This window comes from Xenopus laevis, chromosome 4L (genome assembly GCF_017654675.1).
Source record: "Xenopus laevis strain J_2021 chromosome 4L, Xenopus_laevis_v10.1, whole genome shotgun sequence".
Classification (NCBI taxonomy): Eukaryota; Metazoa; Chordata; class Amphibia; order Anura; family Pipidae; genus Xenopus; species Xenopus laevis.
In genome coordinates this window covers 38,840,172-38,858,152 of record NC_054377.1, presented here as the reverse complement: position 1 = coordinate 38,858,152, position 17,981 = coordinate 38,840,172, and the positions used below count along the sequence as shown (strand labels likewise).

General features: G+C 39.5%; 1 protein-coding gene across 4 annotated transcripts in view; it reads left to right on the top strand.

The window, feature by feature from the left end:
• znf423.L (zinc finger protein 423 L homeolog) overlaps positions 1-17,981 on the top strand; it is a 275,238-nt gene that overhangs the window by 23,377 nt on the left and 233,880 nt on the right. For all 4 annotated transcript variants that reach the window (NM_001166439.1, XM_018256371.2, XM_018256373.2 and 1 more), the window contains 1 exon segment: positions 14,461-14,514. In NM_001166439.1, coding sequence (NP_001159911.1) covers positions 14,461-14,514 — 54 coding nt within the window.

The following is a 17,981-nucleotide window of genomic DNA, read 5'->3' as shown; positions in this document are numbered from 1 at the left end:
TACTTCTCCTCTCATCACTTCTGCCCATTCTCGTCTACAAGACTTCTCTCGGGCTTCTGCTTTTCTCTGGAACTCTCTGCCTTGAGCAGTCAGACTTTCTCCTTCTTTCCAAACTTTCAAGCGCTCCTTAAAGACCCACCTGTTTAAAGAAAGGTATTCAATGCACCTTAATTAATCAATCATTACTGTATCAAAAATCACAAAATTGTTTCTAAAATCCTAATGTGTAAACCTTTAATTTGTAAACTCTAATTTGTAGGGCCCTCTAATCCTGTGTGTGTGTATATATATATATATGTGTATATATATATATATATATATATATATATATATATACCCACATAATGGTAAAACATACTACGTTAAACACAAATTAATTTGTACTTGTACTAGGAACGTTGTTTATATTATTAAATGTCCATGTGGACTGCTGTACTGTGGGAAAACATGCAGACAAATAAAAGAACGCATCAGCATGCGCCGTGCCTCTATTAGGGCTGCCCTGGAACCTAAACCTAAAAAATACACACAGAATGAACCTAAACAGGATACAATGAAACAGCCAGTGGCTCAACATTGGCTACAAGCTAAACATTCAAACATTCAATCACTTCATTCAAATGCATGCCCATTGACCATATTCCGAATCCACTTAGAGAGGTGATATTGACCGTTTACTTTTGCAGAAGGAGAAGTTCTGGACTTATGAATTGGATTGTGTGGTACCTAGAGGCCTTAACGCCCATTTACAATTTAACTGTTTTTTACCATTGAGATGAGTTATGCGTAGCAGGGCGAGAACTAGGGGTAGGCAGAGTAGGCACGTGCCTAGGGCGCAAAGCTTGAGGGGCGCCAGGCACGTACCTTTCACTGCTACCTACCCCTAGTCCGGCTGTGTAAGTGCCGCTCCAGTCCATGCGCCTATTTGTGCGCATGCGCGTAGATGAGGGGAGAGCGTACCTGGCGGATGCATGCGCGCGGACGTCCTATGTGCACGTCAGTGCGCATGTGCAGCAGATGGGGCGTCACGGCTGGCTGGGTTGCCTGGGGCGCCCAGCCAGCATGGCCCGGCCCTGATGCGTAGCAATATATGGACTTCCTATACTGCTAGATATTTTAATATGGAATTTTTCATTGCTATAAGGAGGCCCCCTCATATGCATAAGTAACAATACTTTGGGGATACACTAATTGCATACTTTTAGCCTCATGGTTGTTATAATATTCACATATAATTATTTTAAGTGAGCACAAGACACTAACATGGCACATATTGCTGATTTTTTTTATAAATCTTTTATAATATTAATCACTTCTATTTTAATCGGGTTATACAGTGGTGTGAAAAACTATTTGCCCCCTTCCTGATTTCTTATTCTTTTGCATGTTTGTCACACTTAAATGTTTCTGCTCATCAAAAACCGTTAACTATTAGTCAAAGATAACATAATTGAACACAAAATGAATTCTACTGTCTACCAAAAAATCCTGAAGGAGAATGTCCGGCCATCTGTTCGTCAACTCAAGCTGAAGCGATCTTGGGTGCTGCAGCAGGACAATGACCCAAAACACACCAGCAAATCCACCTCTGAATGGCTGAAGAAAAACAAAATGAAGACTTTGGAGTGGCCTAGTCAAAGTCCTGACCTGAATCCTATTGAGATGTTGTGGCATGACCTTAAAAAGGCGGTTCATGCTAGAAAACCCTCAAATAAAGCTGAATTACAACAATTCTGCAAAGATGAGTGGGCCAAAATTCCTCCAGAGCGCTGTAAAAGACTTGTTGCAAGTTATCGCAAACGCTTGATTGCAGTTATTGCTGCTAAGGGTGGCCCAACCAGTTATTAGGTTCAGGGGGCAATTACTTTTTCACACAGGTTTGGATTTCTTTTCTCCCTAAATAATAAAAACCCTCATTTAAAAACTGCATTTTGTGTTTACTTGTGTTATCTTTGACTAATAGTTAAATGTGTTTGATGATCAGAAACATTTTGTGTGACAAACATGCAAAAGAATAAGAAATCAGGAAGGGGGCAAATAGTTTTTCACACCTCTGTATATGGAGACTATGCTAAAGTGTGTGATATTTTGTATATGTGTCCGTTTTTTAGTCAATATTAATTGCACTGTTCACTTTAAATTTGACCTAGTATTACGTCATTTCCTGTGTGCACTGAGGAGGGTTGGGTATATAAGGTATGTACCAATATAGATATGTTTGCCTTGAGAAAGGTCCCATTCGGGACCGAAATGTCACGTCGGTTACACATATAATAATAATTTGATCACGAAAAATCCCAGTGTTGCTGGTCTGTTTTTTACATATGGATTCCCTTACCGTGCACCTGGGTTAACATATGAGATGGAGTGCTGTAAACCCACAATTTCTTTGCTGCTATTATTCCCAAATACTTTAAAAAAGTCCTTTGATAAACATTAAATACCTGTTCTCTATTTCCATGTCCTACTATCCCATATGCTGTCCATTGCATTTTTCCCATTCTCTGAATCATCAAATGAGATCTGTTGTTGTTACTTTTTATAGGTCTTCCCCATGAGATAACCTTCCCTTGGTTCTTGGGTCCTACGTAGGCAGCTTTCCTCTGGGGAGTTCCTCTGCTCTCCAACCCTGATTTCCTTGGTTACAAAAGTTGTGAACAGTCTTATCTTTAGTGAATCTCTCCAGAGGTTCTTTTAAAACAAAAGCTTTTGCCTTTATAACCAATTATTTGTTGCATTGTATTTATACAAGACTTAATTATAAATATGCTATAGAGATAATGCTTTCTATACACAGATTATTAATTTTAGCCATGTAATAAACAGATGTGCATGAAGTTTTTCTGTTTGTTCGATTCGATCGAATTTGACCAATTCGATAGTCGAAGTACCCAAAAAAATACTTTGAAATTCCAATATTTTTTCATTCAAACTATTCACTCGAGCTTAGTAAATCTGCCCCTAAGTAACATTTCAGTTGGTCTTCATTATTTTTTTTGTATAGTGTTTTAAATTATTTATTTATTATTTCAATTATTTGCCTTCTTCTGACTCTTTCTAGCTTTCAAATGGGGGTCACTGACCCCCATCTAAAAACAAATGTTCTGTAACGCTACATATTTGTTAATTTTCATTATTCATTTTTATATTCGGGTCATCTCTTATCATATTCTAGTCCCTTATTCAAATCAATGCATGGTTGCTAGGGAAATTTGCACCCCAGCAACCAGATTTCTGGTCGGACCGCGCGGCCTAGGGGCGCCCGTCATTGAAATCCGGCACTGCCTGCACATGCTCCCTTTCTGATCAGTTTTCTTATTCTGAGCACTGCAAAATAAAGAAATCTAGTTAATGTTCAACCCCTGAAAACCTGGATAGGCATTGTTTGTTCAAAACAAACTATGAAGAAGGTCATTTTTAGAAAGGATTCAGACATAGAAAGTCATTATAAAGCTGACTACACCAGATGCAATTAATATTGCTTTTATTTTAGTAGTAGTCAGTATGAGGTTCCTTTATATATGAGTAAACATCATAAATAAGTCTGTCTGTGTGTAAGATTTATGCATACATTTAGGGACACATTTATTTAGCTCGAGTGAAGGATTAGAATAAAAAATACTTTGAATTTTGAAGTATTTTTTTGGCTACTTCGACCATCGAATTGGCTACTTCGACCATCGAATTGGCTACTTCGACCACGACTTCGAATTGAACGGTTCGAACTAAAAATCGTTCGACTATTCGACCATTCGATAGTCAAAGTACTGTCTCTTTAAAAAAAACTTTGATCACCTACTTCGCCACCTAAAACCTTCCGAACATTAATGTTAGCCTATGGGGAAGGTCCCCATAGGCTTTCTAGCCAATTTGGGATCGAAGGAAAATCGTTTGATCGATGGATTAAAATCCTGCGAAACGTTCGATTCGAAGGATTTAATCGTTTGATCTAACGATTTTTACTTTGATCGTTCAATCACAGGAAATGCGGTAAATCCTTCGAAGTAGAAGGATTTTACTAAGACGGTCGAATATCGAGGGTTAATTAACCCTCCAAATGTGCCCCTTACTGTTGCATTTTGTCTTTCTTTTTGCAAGGCTTCAGGCCCGGTGTATATATTGGTGCATCCTGTTTCAGGAAAACGCAAAGAATTGTGGGGTCGAAAAAATACAAATGAAATTGCATCTCTAAAGTTATCTGTAGAATGCAATTCAGTCTTTGCATTTATACTTCTATAGTATGTTGTAAATGCTGATTAATTGATTTGGTTAACTGCACTGGTGCAATTATGGATGTAAAAAAAACAAACTCTTCTTTCTTTAGTGACGTCATCACAGACTTCTAAAATAAGTCTAAACTAACACAATTGACACAAATGCAAACCATAAAACAGGGGAAAATGTACTGGCATGGGTTCAAATTCAGTTATTTTATTGAGTTCATTTAAGTTCGTAAAGCTTGCCATACAAGTGCCAATTAATTTTGAGAGATTTTTGACATAAATCTGATGGCTGTATAATCCCAACTGATATCGATGTATCAGGCTAGAGCAGGGTTGTCCAACTGGCAGCCCACGGGCCCCCCTTGTGCAGCCCCTCACCAACCTTCGGGGTTTGCTTACCATGTGTAAACTTTAAATGGTATTACTACAGAGATTAACTGGCCCCTGCATTGTTTAAACCTCAAATTCAGACTAATCCCCTGCATTATTCACACCTGTGATCCCCCTGCATTGTTCAAACTTGTGACACCTCTATTGTTCACACACCTAAAGACCTGTACTGTTCACACCTGAGACCCATACTGATATGCTCTGCCTGCGTGTGCCCTGCCTGTGGAACATAAGACTGGTATTTGTTCTGGGGGTTTTTTAGCATTTGGAAATAAATTATTGTAAGGGGCCCCTAACATAGTAAGTAAGGTTGAAAAAAGAGACACGTCCATCAAGTTCAACCTTTTTTTTTTTTTTATCATATCTGCCGAACTGACCGTTGATCCTGAAGAAGGCAAAAAAACCATCTGAAGCCTCACCAATTTGCCTCAGAGGGGGAAAAAATTCCTTCCTGCATCCAAAATGGCAATCGGACTAGTCCCTGGATCAACTTGTACTATGAGCTATCTCCCATAACCCTGTATTCCCTCACTTGCTAAAAAGCCATCCAAACCCTTCTTAAAGCTATCTAATGTATCAGCCTGTACAACTGATTCAGGGAGAGAATTCCACATCTTCACAGCTCTCACTGTAAAAAACCCCTTCCGAATATTTAGGTGGAACCTCTTTTCTTCTAATCAGAATGGGTGACCTTGTGTCAGCTGGAAAGACCTACTGGTAAATAAAGCATTAGAGAGATTATTATATGATCCCCTTATAAATTTATACATAGTTATCACATCACCCCTTAAGCGTGAACATCCCCAATTTGGCCAGTCTTTCCTCATAGCCAAGATTTTCCATACCTTTCACCAGCTTAGTTGTCCTTCTCTGTACCCTCTCTAATACAATAATGTCCTGTTTGAGTGATGGAGACCAAAATTGTACGATATTCTAGATGGGGCCTTACAAGTGCTCTATACAGTGGAAGAATGACCCCCTCCTCCCGTGACTCTATGCCCCTTTTAATACAGCTCAAGACCTTATTTGCCCTTGATGCTGCTGACTGGCATTGCTTGCTACAGCCAAATTCATCATCTACAAGCACTCCAAGGTCCTTTTCCATAATGGATTTGCCTAGTGCAGTACCATTAAGGGTATAAGTGGCTTGGATATTTTTACATCCCACGTGCATGACTTTACATTTATCAACATTGAATCTCATTTGCCACTTAGCTGCCCAGATTGCCAGTTTGTCAAGATCCTGTTGCAAGGATGCCACATCTTGGATGGAATTAATTGGGTTGGATAGTTTTGTGTCATCTGCAAACACTGATATATTACTTAAAAGACCCTCCCCTAAGTCATTAATGAAAAAGTTAAATAAAAGTGGACCTAATGCCGAACCCTGGTGGACCCCACTAAGAACCTTACTCCAAGTAAAGAATGTACCATTAACAACCACCTTTACCTGTAGCCAGTTTCCTATCCATGTGCAAACGGCTTCATTAAGCCCAACATACCTTAGTTTAGAAAGCAGTCGTTTGTGGGGCACAGTATCAAACGCCTTGGCAAAATCCAAATAGATCACATCTACTGCCCCCCCACTGTCCAGCATCTTACTTACCTCATCATAAAAAGCAATCAAATTTGTCTGACATGACCTATCCTTCATAAAGCCATGCTGATTGCTGCTCATAATGCCATTCACTAGGACAAAATTTTGAATGTGATCCCTTAACAAGCCTTCAAATAATTTGCCCACCACAGATGTCAAGCTTACTTGCCTATAATTTACCTTTTTAAATATTGGAATAACATTAGCTTTTCTCCAATCCATAGGCACCATACCAGATGAAAGTGAATCTGAGAAAATCAGAAATAGGGGCTGTTCTAAAACTGAACTAAGCTCTCTCAGAACCCGGGGGTGTATGCCATCAGGCCCTGGAGCCTTGTTTACATTCATTTTTATTAAAGGAAAACTATACCCCCCAAACAATGTAGGTCTCTATTAAAAGATACTGAGTAAAACAGCTCATGTGTAAAACCCTGCTTCATGTAAATGAACCATTATCATAATAATATACTTTTTTAGTAGTATGTGCCATTGGGTAATCATAAATAGAAAATTGCCATTTTAAAAAATAAGGGCCGCCCCCTGAGATCGTACGATTCACTGTGCACACATACAAACCACATGTAAGGTCACACGAGCCAATTAACAGACAGAGTTCTGCCTTTTGCTTCCTCACTTCTTCCTGTTACAGTTAGTGTTGTAGTATTTCTGGTCAGGTGATCTCTGAGACAGCACAGATAGAGTCACGAAATGGTGGTTCAAGGCAAGAGATGTAAAAGGGCAATATTTATGTAAATATATATTCCAGTTTGGTAAGATTCTTTAATATGTCATTCAATTTGATATAAACTATCTGTTGCTTAAGTATTCATTTTGGGGCTATAGTTTTCCTTTAAAGCTTTAGGAATCATATCCTGAGTCAGCCACTGACTAGATTGAGCTGAGCCATTAGTGCAGCTATAAAGTGAGCCTGTGAACTCAGACTCCTCTATTGTATACACTGAAGAAAATAACTGATTTAACACATTTGCCTTTTCTGTATCTGTTATAACCATACTGGTACCATTATTTAATGGAGCAACACTCTCTTAAATGCAGCTTCTGTCCCAACAGATTTGTAGTTTTTAAATGCCTTTCTCTTCTTCCCTATTAACTTCTTTACTTCTGTATTAAGCCACATAGGATGATTCTAAGAGCTTCTACATTTACTTCTTAAGGGAATAAATTGAGAACAGTAATGATTTAATATCATTTTAAATGACAACCATTTCTGTTCTGTGTTTTTAGCTGAAAACCTAATGCCCCAATCAATTTTTGTTGCCCCAGTATATATTTGTTTTATGCAACAGACATTAAATGATATAACATTATGGTCACTATTTCCCAGGGGTTCAATGACTTGCACATTTGCTATAAGTTCTGGGTCATATGAGATCACTAAATCCAGAATAGCATTTTTTCTAGTAGGCTCCTCAACAACATGTGCCATAAAATTGTTATGCAACAAGTTTATAAATTGGTACCCATTAACTGATCTGGCAGTACCGTTGCTCCAGTCAATATCTGGGTAATTAAAATCTCCCATTATCATTACTTTACCCAAACTAGCAGCCTTTTCTATTTGCATGAGGAGCTTTGCCTTCTCCTCCTCATTTACATTAGGGGGTCTATAGCATACAATTAATTTGCTGGACTCTTTACAATTGGTGAAGAACTCCACCCATAAGACTTCTGCCCCCTCATTTTCTAACATAACCTCCTCCTTTATATAGGCTTTTAAATCCTGCCTAACAAACAGACATACCCCTCCTCCTTTTCTATTGCCTCTGTCCCTCCGAAACAAAGTATAGCCACTGATATTTACTGCCCAGTCGTGCGACTCATTCAGCCATGTTTCGGCCACACTAATCACATCATATTTTCCCACCAGCACCTCCAGCTCTCCCATTTTACCAGTCAGACTCCTTGCATTTGCAAACATACATTTAATACTGGTACCATATTGAACATATGACATGTGGTCCTCCCTATCCTTAACAGTATCCCCAGCCAAATCTCCTCCTCCATTTTCCCTTTCTTTGCCCATTATCTCATCTAACCTGTCTTCCACTGAATCTTTTACTGAACCCTCCCCCCCACACCTAGTTTAAAATCTCCTCCAACCCTCTAGCCAACTTCTCTCCCAAAACAGCTGCACCATCATCATTGAGGTGCAGCCCATCCCTAGCAAAGAGCCTGTAGCCGACTGAGAAATCAGCCCAGTTCTCCAAAAACCCAAAACCCTCCACCCTAAACCAATCTCTCAGCCACACATTAATCTCCATACGCTCCCGCTGTCTCCTTAGCGTTGCTCGTGGCTCAGGTAATATCTCTGAGAAAATTACCTTGGAAGTCCTCGCCCTCAACTTTACACCTAGTTTTTTAAAATCGTTCTTGAGGACTTCACCACCTCCTCTAACTTTGTCATTGGTACCTATGTGTACCAAGAGCGCTGGGTCTTCCCCAGCCCCTCCCAATAATCTGTCCACTCGTTCCACCACATGCCGAACCCTAGCACCAGGCAAGCAGCAGACTGTTCGGCATGTAGGGCCTTACGACAGATTACCCTATCCACCTTTCTAATAATTGAATCCCCTATAACTAAAACCTGCCTTTCCTTCCTTGCACTCCCCCCACCACCCATATTAGAGACACTGCCTCCCAGGGTGCTCGGAGAGTCAGTCTGCTCCATACACGCCAGTTCAGAGTTTTCCTCCCCAGCATCTTCTGCCAAAACGGCGCATTTGCTGTATTGGACAAACTGTGGACCAGCCCCCCTACCCTTCTGTCCCCTACTTCCTCTGCTGACTGTCACAAACCTTCCTCCCTCATTAGCCTCCACTGCCCCTTCTCCTCCCCCCCCACTCCACTAGCCTGCGAGCCTCCTTTCCTCCCCCTCGTTTGCCACTGCTCTCAGTGCTGCAAGTTCACACCTTAGAGCAGTGATTCCCAACCAGTAGCTCGTGAGCAACATGTTGCTCTCCAACCCCTTGGATGTTGCTCCCAGTGGCCTCAAAGCAGGAGCTTATTTTTGAATTCCAGGCTTGGAGGCAAGTTTTGGTTGTATAAAAACCAGGTGCACTGCCAAACAGAACCTCAATGTAGGTTTACAATCCACATGGGGCTACCAAATGACCAATCACAGCACTTATTTGGCACCCCAAGAACATTTTTCATACTAGTGTTGCTCCTCAACTGCTTTATCTTCTTGATGTTGCTCACGGGTTTAAATGGTTCGGGATCCCTGCCTTAGAGTCTGCAGTTCAGATTCCAAGATGAAAACCCACCGACATCTCTCACATGTAAATACTAAGGTGTTTAATCATGTGCTGGAGGTGATGTGTTATCCAAGGGGAATAGGAGGCATATTGATTCAAGGGTATGTCTTAAAGGAGAAGGAAAGCTACGGAGGCATTTTATTGCCAATAGATTAGCTGCAATAGTGTAAGCTAGAATGTTACATTTATTTAGTAGAATGTTTTACCATACCTGAGTAAAAAGCTCTAGAAACTCTCTGTTTGTTTAGGATAGGAGCTGCAGTATTAATGTGGTGTGACATCACTTCCTGCCTGAGTCTCTCCCTGCTCTGGGCTCAGATTACAGTAGAGATGGGAGGGGTGGGGGGAGAGGAGCAAACTGAGCATGCTCTTGCCCGGGGCAATGAGGTTTATGCTGAAGACCATGTGTACACAATAGAAGGAAAGAAATGCAATATTTCTTTTGACAGGGGACTCAGAGCAACATTACTTTGGGGGTTTACTGGTATATTTAGATGGACCTTTCTGATAAGGCTTACTTAGTTTTAACCTTTCCTTCTCCTTTAATATGACAACTTTTCTCACCTATGAGTGATAAATGATATCCCTGCAGTGAGCACCAACCATTTGGTTTTTTGGTGTGCTACCACAATTAATGTGTATATGATCTTGTGGTAACATGGGTGTGGTTTAAAGTGGGTGTGGTTTAAAAACTGGGAGTGGTCAACAATGGCTTCCTTTATTGGCCCTCCATTATATGGCCTGAAAAATTTTGGCCCATGGTACCACAGAAGTTGGAAAGCACTGGGCTAGAGGAACAAAACTTTATTTGAAGCAGCACAGGTGGTTCTTTGTGGGGAGGGCAGTGAGGTTGTAGAATGTCTTGTCAGGTGATGTTGTAAAGGCAGCTTCTACGAGTATTACTGCTTTTTAAGATTTTGAATTTTTTTTTTTATTTGAGCATTCAAATCTGAAAACAGCAGGCAAAATTAAAAAATAATTTGTATGCGTATGTTTTATCATTTAAGGACCAGTAACATCAAAATTCTTTTTAAAAAATTCGTTAGAATACAACGAAAAAAAACATCAAGACAAATTAAAATTTCAAAATCGCAAAGCCTTTATTAAGAAATAACTTACCGAAACTCCACTTCCTGTCCTCTTCAGAAACGGCGATATGGCGACCATCCATAGTGCGGTGCTGGATTTGTCCTCCCTGGCTAGCTCCCACAGTATACTGACAGCAGGAAGACGGTGCTGGAAAGCGGACGGCTGGATGAAAAGCTGAAGTGCCCGGTGTGTTCCCTGGAACATCCTTGTGCAGAGCAGCGTGCCTCTGGGGAGATCTTGCGGGGACTCAGCCTCCTACTAACCAGGCCCTGCAGCAGCAGGCGATTCTTAGTGAGAGTGCCCCAGGCGGGTGGCAGGGCACACAGACATCGCATACATTGCCGATTCTCTCTTCATCCCCTCTGGGTGCATCTATCAGCGCAGGAGAGTTACATCGCTCAGATACAAGAAGCGGTGCCGGTGTCTGTGTGAGGCGCAAGAGTGAGCGCACAACGACAGCCGCACACTTTTTTTCACAGGCAGCAGCAGCACTCCCCTGTCCCCTCCTTTCGCCTCCATCGCTCCGGCTTCAGCTCCCGGTCACTGCCACAACTGCCGCCTGCATGTGAAGCACCCAGGGGCCCCCCGCCTGGGGCACTCTCGCTAAGCATAATGATAAACCTGAGGAGGAGGAGGGGAGCCCCGGTGATGAGGGATTTGAGTGGAACCAAAAGGGGGAATCGGTACAATCCCAGAGCGGGACTAAGGAGACTTCCGAGCAGTGGCGCGATGCAGATTACAATCCATGCATGAGAATGGCCGAGTGCTGCTGCTGCTGCTGCCTGTGAAAAACGTGTGCGGCTGTCGGTGTGCGCTCACTCTTGCGCCTCACACAGACACCGGCACCAGCCGCACACCGCTTCTTGTATCTGAGCGATGTAACTCTCCTGCGCTGATAGATGCGCCCAGAGGCGGGAACACACCGGGCACTTCAGCTTTTCATCCAGCCGTCCGCTAGCCAGGGAGGACAAATCCAGCACCGCACTATGGATGGTCGCCATATCGCCGTTTCTGAAGAGGACAGGAAGTGGAGTTTCGGTAAGTTATTTCTTAATAAAGGCTTTGCAATTTTGAAATTTTGAAATTTTAATTTGTCTTGGTTTTTTTTGTTGTTGTATTGTAACGAATTTTTTAAAAAATTTTTTGATGTTACTGGTCCTTTAAATTACATTGTATGTTGCAAATAATTCTACCATTTAAATTTTTAAGTTTGAACCAATACATTTTTTTTTTAGTTGTAATAATGGTGTGTAGGCAGCCATCTCAGGTCATTCTGCCTGATCCTGTGCTTTCAGAAAAAACAGCACTGCACAGAACAACTGCTTTCATATAGGTAATTGGTTTCCTATTCACTGCAATCTCATTAAACCCAACTTGACTTTCTCCTGCTTGGGGCCTCATATCCAGTCTCTTCACCCAACCCTGTTCATGCATAATCTCACATGCATGCTGATGTGGCAGGCAGTTATAGGATTGGACTAGGGATAAATAAGTGCTGCCCCCACTGCTGCCCCCTAATAATGTGCCTCTTCTGCCTACATCTATTTCCTGCTCATATCTATCACTAGGTAGGGCATTGAAGCATTTTTAGCAATGCAAATGATCTCTTAGTTCAACTTGATGTATACAGTGCAGAAACCTTCTCCATTAACCTGCTTTTTAGAATCTTAATTTATCTGAGGTACCAGAAACAAATGTCCCTCACTGTATAAAATGTATATGGGGCTAAAGTTCCTACTGCCTCTGAATACATTTAAAGAAATTCAGACTTTGTTTGTTTTATTGATGGTTTTACATAAAGAAACAAAGTGATGGACAGTAAAGGAATCTACAAAGGCCACATAAATAAAGGATTCATTTTTTTTACTACATTTAAGACATAATCTCTATATCCTTACATGTTTTATGCTCTAAAGGCTCTAGTGCTGCCTTTGAAGTACATAATGTGTAAGGCTACAAAAGTGGCGGTTTAATAAAAAGGATAATCTTTTTTTTTTTTTACTACATTTTATGTTGCCTGTGTGGATTCCTCAACTACCTGTCACCTTGTTGTTCTTTTATTGATTTCTGCTTCCCTAGGGATCTGGGGCTTTGTGGTGAGTAACTTTGGAAGTGTACCTGTGTCCTTTTTTGGTATAATTTTTTTATGGTTTTAACATTACTGAACTTAAATTTCTCTTTGCTGTGGAAAGTTCTTAAAATATAAAGTAGTTATAACCCATTGGCAGCTAATATAAACAAACATATTGGTAATGCAAAATGCATAAAGGTAATGGCACACTGGGGGATTAAAAAATAAATGAAGAAAGATAACAATTTTTTTATCTTTTCATAGTCCGGATTGCTTCTTTGCTCTTTGTTGGAATACCAGTTGTATACCTGTGAAGACATCTCTATAAAAACTCAGAGCATAGAAAAGTCTGTAAACTTCCTCCCTCTGTCCATTAATTTTCTAGTCGCGGTCCAGCTGCTCTTGTGCTCTCTATGACATCGCTTGTCCTCTATCTCTGGTTGATTGCATGCTGGTTCCTGCTGCTCTCTCGCAGCAGTAGCCTTGATTTCTGTTCTTGTATTATTACATCAATTAGCTCGTGTGCATGGAATAGTCTGTTTCTTCACTCTTGCCAATTAGAGGTGCCGTCCATTGCCTCTATGATGCAGAAATTCATTGTGCTGTAATACGCCAACACAGTCTTAACCCTTTCCTGTTAATTAGATGCTTCTGTTTTGATCTCCAACAAGCTTTAGAATCCATAATTATATACCTTCTAATAATACATAAAGGTGAAAATTAGTGACCTATTCCACCCTCATCTACTGGTTATAGAGAATTTTCTAGCAAGGAAAGTTGTAAATTATCTTTTTTGTGTGAGTGAAGTTTTAGGGTGAAAAGAAAGTATTAAGGCATTTTAATTGTATGCTGTAAATTTCCCTGTAAGAACATTTCAAAAGGGATGAAATCGAATCTATCAAATAAATGTCAATGGGGGTCCTGGGTTAAATAATTTTTTGTGAATCTGATTTTGTGCATCAGATTTTGGTTTGACAAAGTGATTGATTGTGATGGGGGTGAGTGAATTGGTATAAATGATTACTGTGTCTGTGCACAGGTACACATAGCATGTTCACTTCAAAATAAGTAAATACACTTTAATATTCTTGCAGTGCTATAATAAAAGGTACTTACTACAGAAGCTATACATCACTTGCATGGATCAATGCATCCAGGACTTCATAATTCAGTGTGGGGGAATAAGGCACATTTTGACCAGTTTAGGTTGCTTGCTAATACAAGAGAAACAAATACAATGTTGCCTAGATGTAGGAATCTTTGGTATATGGTATTCTACTTACCTGAGTCACTTATGCTTTTATACAAACCATACCAAGAATGGTTGTATGACTTATGAAGATTTCAATCAGATATACTTGTAAGTAAGTAGTATTTTAAGGGGCAGATTTACTAAGGGTCGAAGTGAATTAGAGGGAATTTTCAAACTAAAAAAATTCGAAATTTGAAGTAAGTGTTTGGATACTTCGACCATCAAATAGGATACTACGACTTCGAATTTACTTCGACTTCGATTTGAAGTAAAAAACGTTCGAATATTCGACCATTCGATAATCGAAGTATTGTCTCTTTAAAAAAACGTAGACTTCAATACTTCATATTTATCAAATGGTGAACTCTTACTCTAACTTTCACCTTTTGATAAATACACTTCTAAAATCCCATAGGAATGAATAGAAAATGAGTACATTTTTCTGTAAACTTTAGGTAAACTCTAATCTCACATTTTGATAAATCTGCCCCTTAATTTTACTAAATAAAGAGCATTTATTGTGTTCATGTTGTGCTTAATTTTCATGGGTTTCTTTTTTTTAGTGGAAGATGCAGAAGACTTTGGCCTAAATTGGGAATCCACAGTCAACCAGACAGGTACCTACACCACTTTTATTTATTTTAATAATTGATGCTAATCAGCCAATTTCTAGTCTGATGGGTACTAAATGTATCTGTTTTAAAACAATGATTCATGGCATACTTTTGTATATACATTATTTAGAATTTATTTTGGTGCTTTATACTCTGCTTGTGTAAGCTCATCAGGGGTATTTTTTTTTTTACCAGAGTATGTATTATTATAGGTAAGGAAATCTATTATTATTATGCTTTATATAATGTCTACATATATTGCATCTCTTTTACAGAGATATTATGTTATTCACATCAGTCCTAGTGGAGAGTCAGATATCCCTATCACATTCATAGACACTAAGGCCAGTTTTATCAGGAGGCAAATTGGGGTGCCCGGAGGAAACCCATGCAGGCATAGGGAGAACATACAAATTCCTTGCAGAATTGCCCAGGCTGGAATCAAACCTAGGATCCCAAGAGCAGCAAGGCAGCACTGTTAACCATTGCACCATCAATATGCATAACTGTTGTACACATAATAATAAGAGGGCAAAAAGGGAGAAGGGGGGAAATGAAAGAAAAATATCCAGTATCGAAGGCTTGTAAGCAGTAAGGTACATTAACCAATACTAACAGGGGGTCCAGGTGCTCAAGCCCCAGACCTTCAACTTGGGGAGGTAATGTCATACATTCTCAATTCAATGGTAGGCTGCACAGAAACTGGACTTCACTCCAAAATATGATGCAAATAATTTTTTTTTAAATTACACAAAAAGGAACCTCAGATGGTGGCCTACCCTCTGCGATGTTCCTTTTTGTGTAATTAAAAATGTTTTAATAATGTAATGTTTTTTTATTGGCTTTTTTAACAAGTAACAGATCCCATACATTTACTTGCCATACTATGTATTTAAAAGATGTTGCTACAGAAGGCTAGTAAGATTGCATAGTCTGGCCTGCCCCTTAAAAGCATAAAAGCATTTGTTAACTTAAAATTTAGTATGATATAGAATGGGTAATTCTTAGCAGCTTTTCAATTGGACTTCATTATTTTTTTATAGATTTTTAATCATTTGCCTTCTTCTGCTGACTCTTCCCGCCTTTCAAATGGGGGTCAATGACCCCATCTAAAAAACAAATGCTCTGTAAGGCTATTCATTTATTGTTGTTGTCATGTTTTATTATTCATATTTATATACAGGGTTGCTAGGATAATTTGAACCCTGGTAACCTGATTTCTGAACTTGCAAACTGGAGAATTGCTGAATAAAAAGCTAAATAACTCAAAAACCATAAAAAATAAAAACCAATTGCAAAGTGTCTCAGATTTGTCTACACATGTGCTAATAGGTACAGACCCAATATCCAAAACCCCATTACCCAGAAAGCTCTGACAGACAGCAGTATTTCTCCCCCAGGACAGACTCCTTGATCTGTTGTAAACTAATGCAGACTGCAGTGCTCTTTTCCTTAAGACTGACTCTCTGATCTTTTGAGCCATCTTGGTTTTGGTCATCCAGCACTACATAAGGTACTGGGCTGGTGCGCCGTCATCACGTAATCCAATTGTGACTAGAAGAGTTGTTTGCGAACATCAAAGCAGTGTGGTTTTTTTAAAAAAAAAATTTTACCCAGAAAGCTCCAAATTACAGAAAGGCCGTCAATTCTATTACAAACTAAAAGATTACTTAAAGGTGAACCACCCCTTTAAGGTATGAAGATCCAAATTACTGAAAGATCAGTTGTCCCGTAAACCACATGTCCTGAGCATTCTGGATAGCAGGTCCCATACCTGTATAGTTCTAGGAGGAAATTTCTTTGGTTTAGAGTGAATTTGGGTGCCCATCTAAACCATTTTGAATATGGTTTTGGGTCCTAACAAAATGGCCCAAAATGCAGTAATAAAAAAGCCATTGTTCGGGATGGTGATTATTGCCTAACCAGAAGCCACTAGAAACACAGCTCAAGAAACAAAAATAAAAATTGCAGTTAATGCAACATGCAGTGCATGGCTGGTGTTATATAGGCATATCTATACAGGAATATTTTATTTTGCTATAACACTTCTGATTTTTCTGGCTTTTCATATATTATGGATTCTTTTTTAGTTCCAACATTTCATTGCTTAAATCTTTGAAAATACTTTTTAAATACTTTAAAAGTTTGGGATACTTTACCATTCTGATCCAATTATTTTAGGATTATATCTTAATTTATCAATTACATTTATACATACCGGTAGTTTTATTCCAAATTTCAATCCGTATGCCTGAATTGTGGCTGGAATTATGCACATTTCTGATGTTATTTCTGTCTTGATGCTTGGTACATTCGAATCCCTAATTCATTCTTTCCTTAAAGGGGTTGTTTACCTTCCAACACTTTTTTCAGTTCAGTTGGTTTCAGATAGTTCATAGAAATAAGGATTTTTTTAGTTACTTTCTATTTTCTATGTATTCTTTTTTATAATATTGATGTCTAAAGTGTAATTTTTCACTTTCTAAAGCAGCTCTGGGGGGGGGGGGTGACGACTCTCTAAACTATTCTAAATTGATACATTTAGCTGAAACATTTCTTATCTTTATCCCTGCTTAGCAGAATCCCTAGGTTTCATTAAAGGAGACATTTTATATAACCTTCATATTCAGATATACTATTCTTCCTACCTCAAAACATTTAATGATGTAGAAAGAAAAAAGGTTTGAAAGCATTTTACCTCCTAAAACTGTCATTATATCAGAGTTGCAGAAAGATATTTACAGATCAGGAGCTAGGCTGAAATGAAGAGTGGGGGTGTCTCTTTAATCTCCCACAGGAAGTGGTCACAGCACTGACTGATAGGCTGAACTCTGCAAGGAAACTCCTCCCCTCCCATCCTCTGTCCTGTGTATTTCCAGTCTGCACATAGCTGTCTTATGCTGCTGCCTGATCATTCACGTATAACAATATACCTTAATGTGAAAGTTTAGGGTCGGACTCATGGGCCCCCACTGGCCAGACCCCCCTCTCCCGATCTCCTGGCCCTAAAAAAAAAAATGCAGCGCAGTGCGCGCAGCACGACCCCTTTCGAACATGCGCTGCATCGCAGTACGGGATTTGGAGGGGGGGGGACAGACGCCCTGGACAGGAGTCTCTGTGGACTCAGCTGTTGTGGAACAGTTTATGGTCAGGCACAGGGAGTTGCAAGGGAATACAAGCAGCTGTTCTGAAACAATTTATGATCAGGTTCACAAAGTTGCAAGGTAAAATGCAGCTGTTCTGGAACAATTAGTGTAATTCTACTAGGGAATAGTCCAAATTAAATTTAAGTTAAAAAAAAAATTTCAGAATTGTAATTTTGAAATTTATCATGCACTGTCCCTTTAAGAATTCAACTAATCGCCATCTATAACCTGCTGAATTGGTGTTTTAGCCTATGGGGACCTCCTACAATCAATTTGAAAATCAATTTTTTAAAAAAACATTTTTTTTGGTGAAAAAACTCAAAT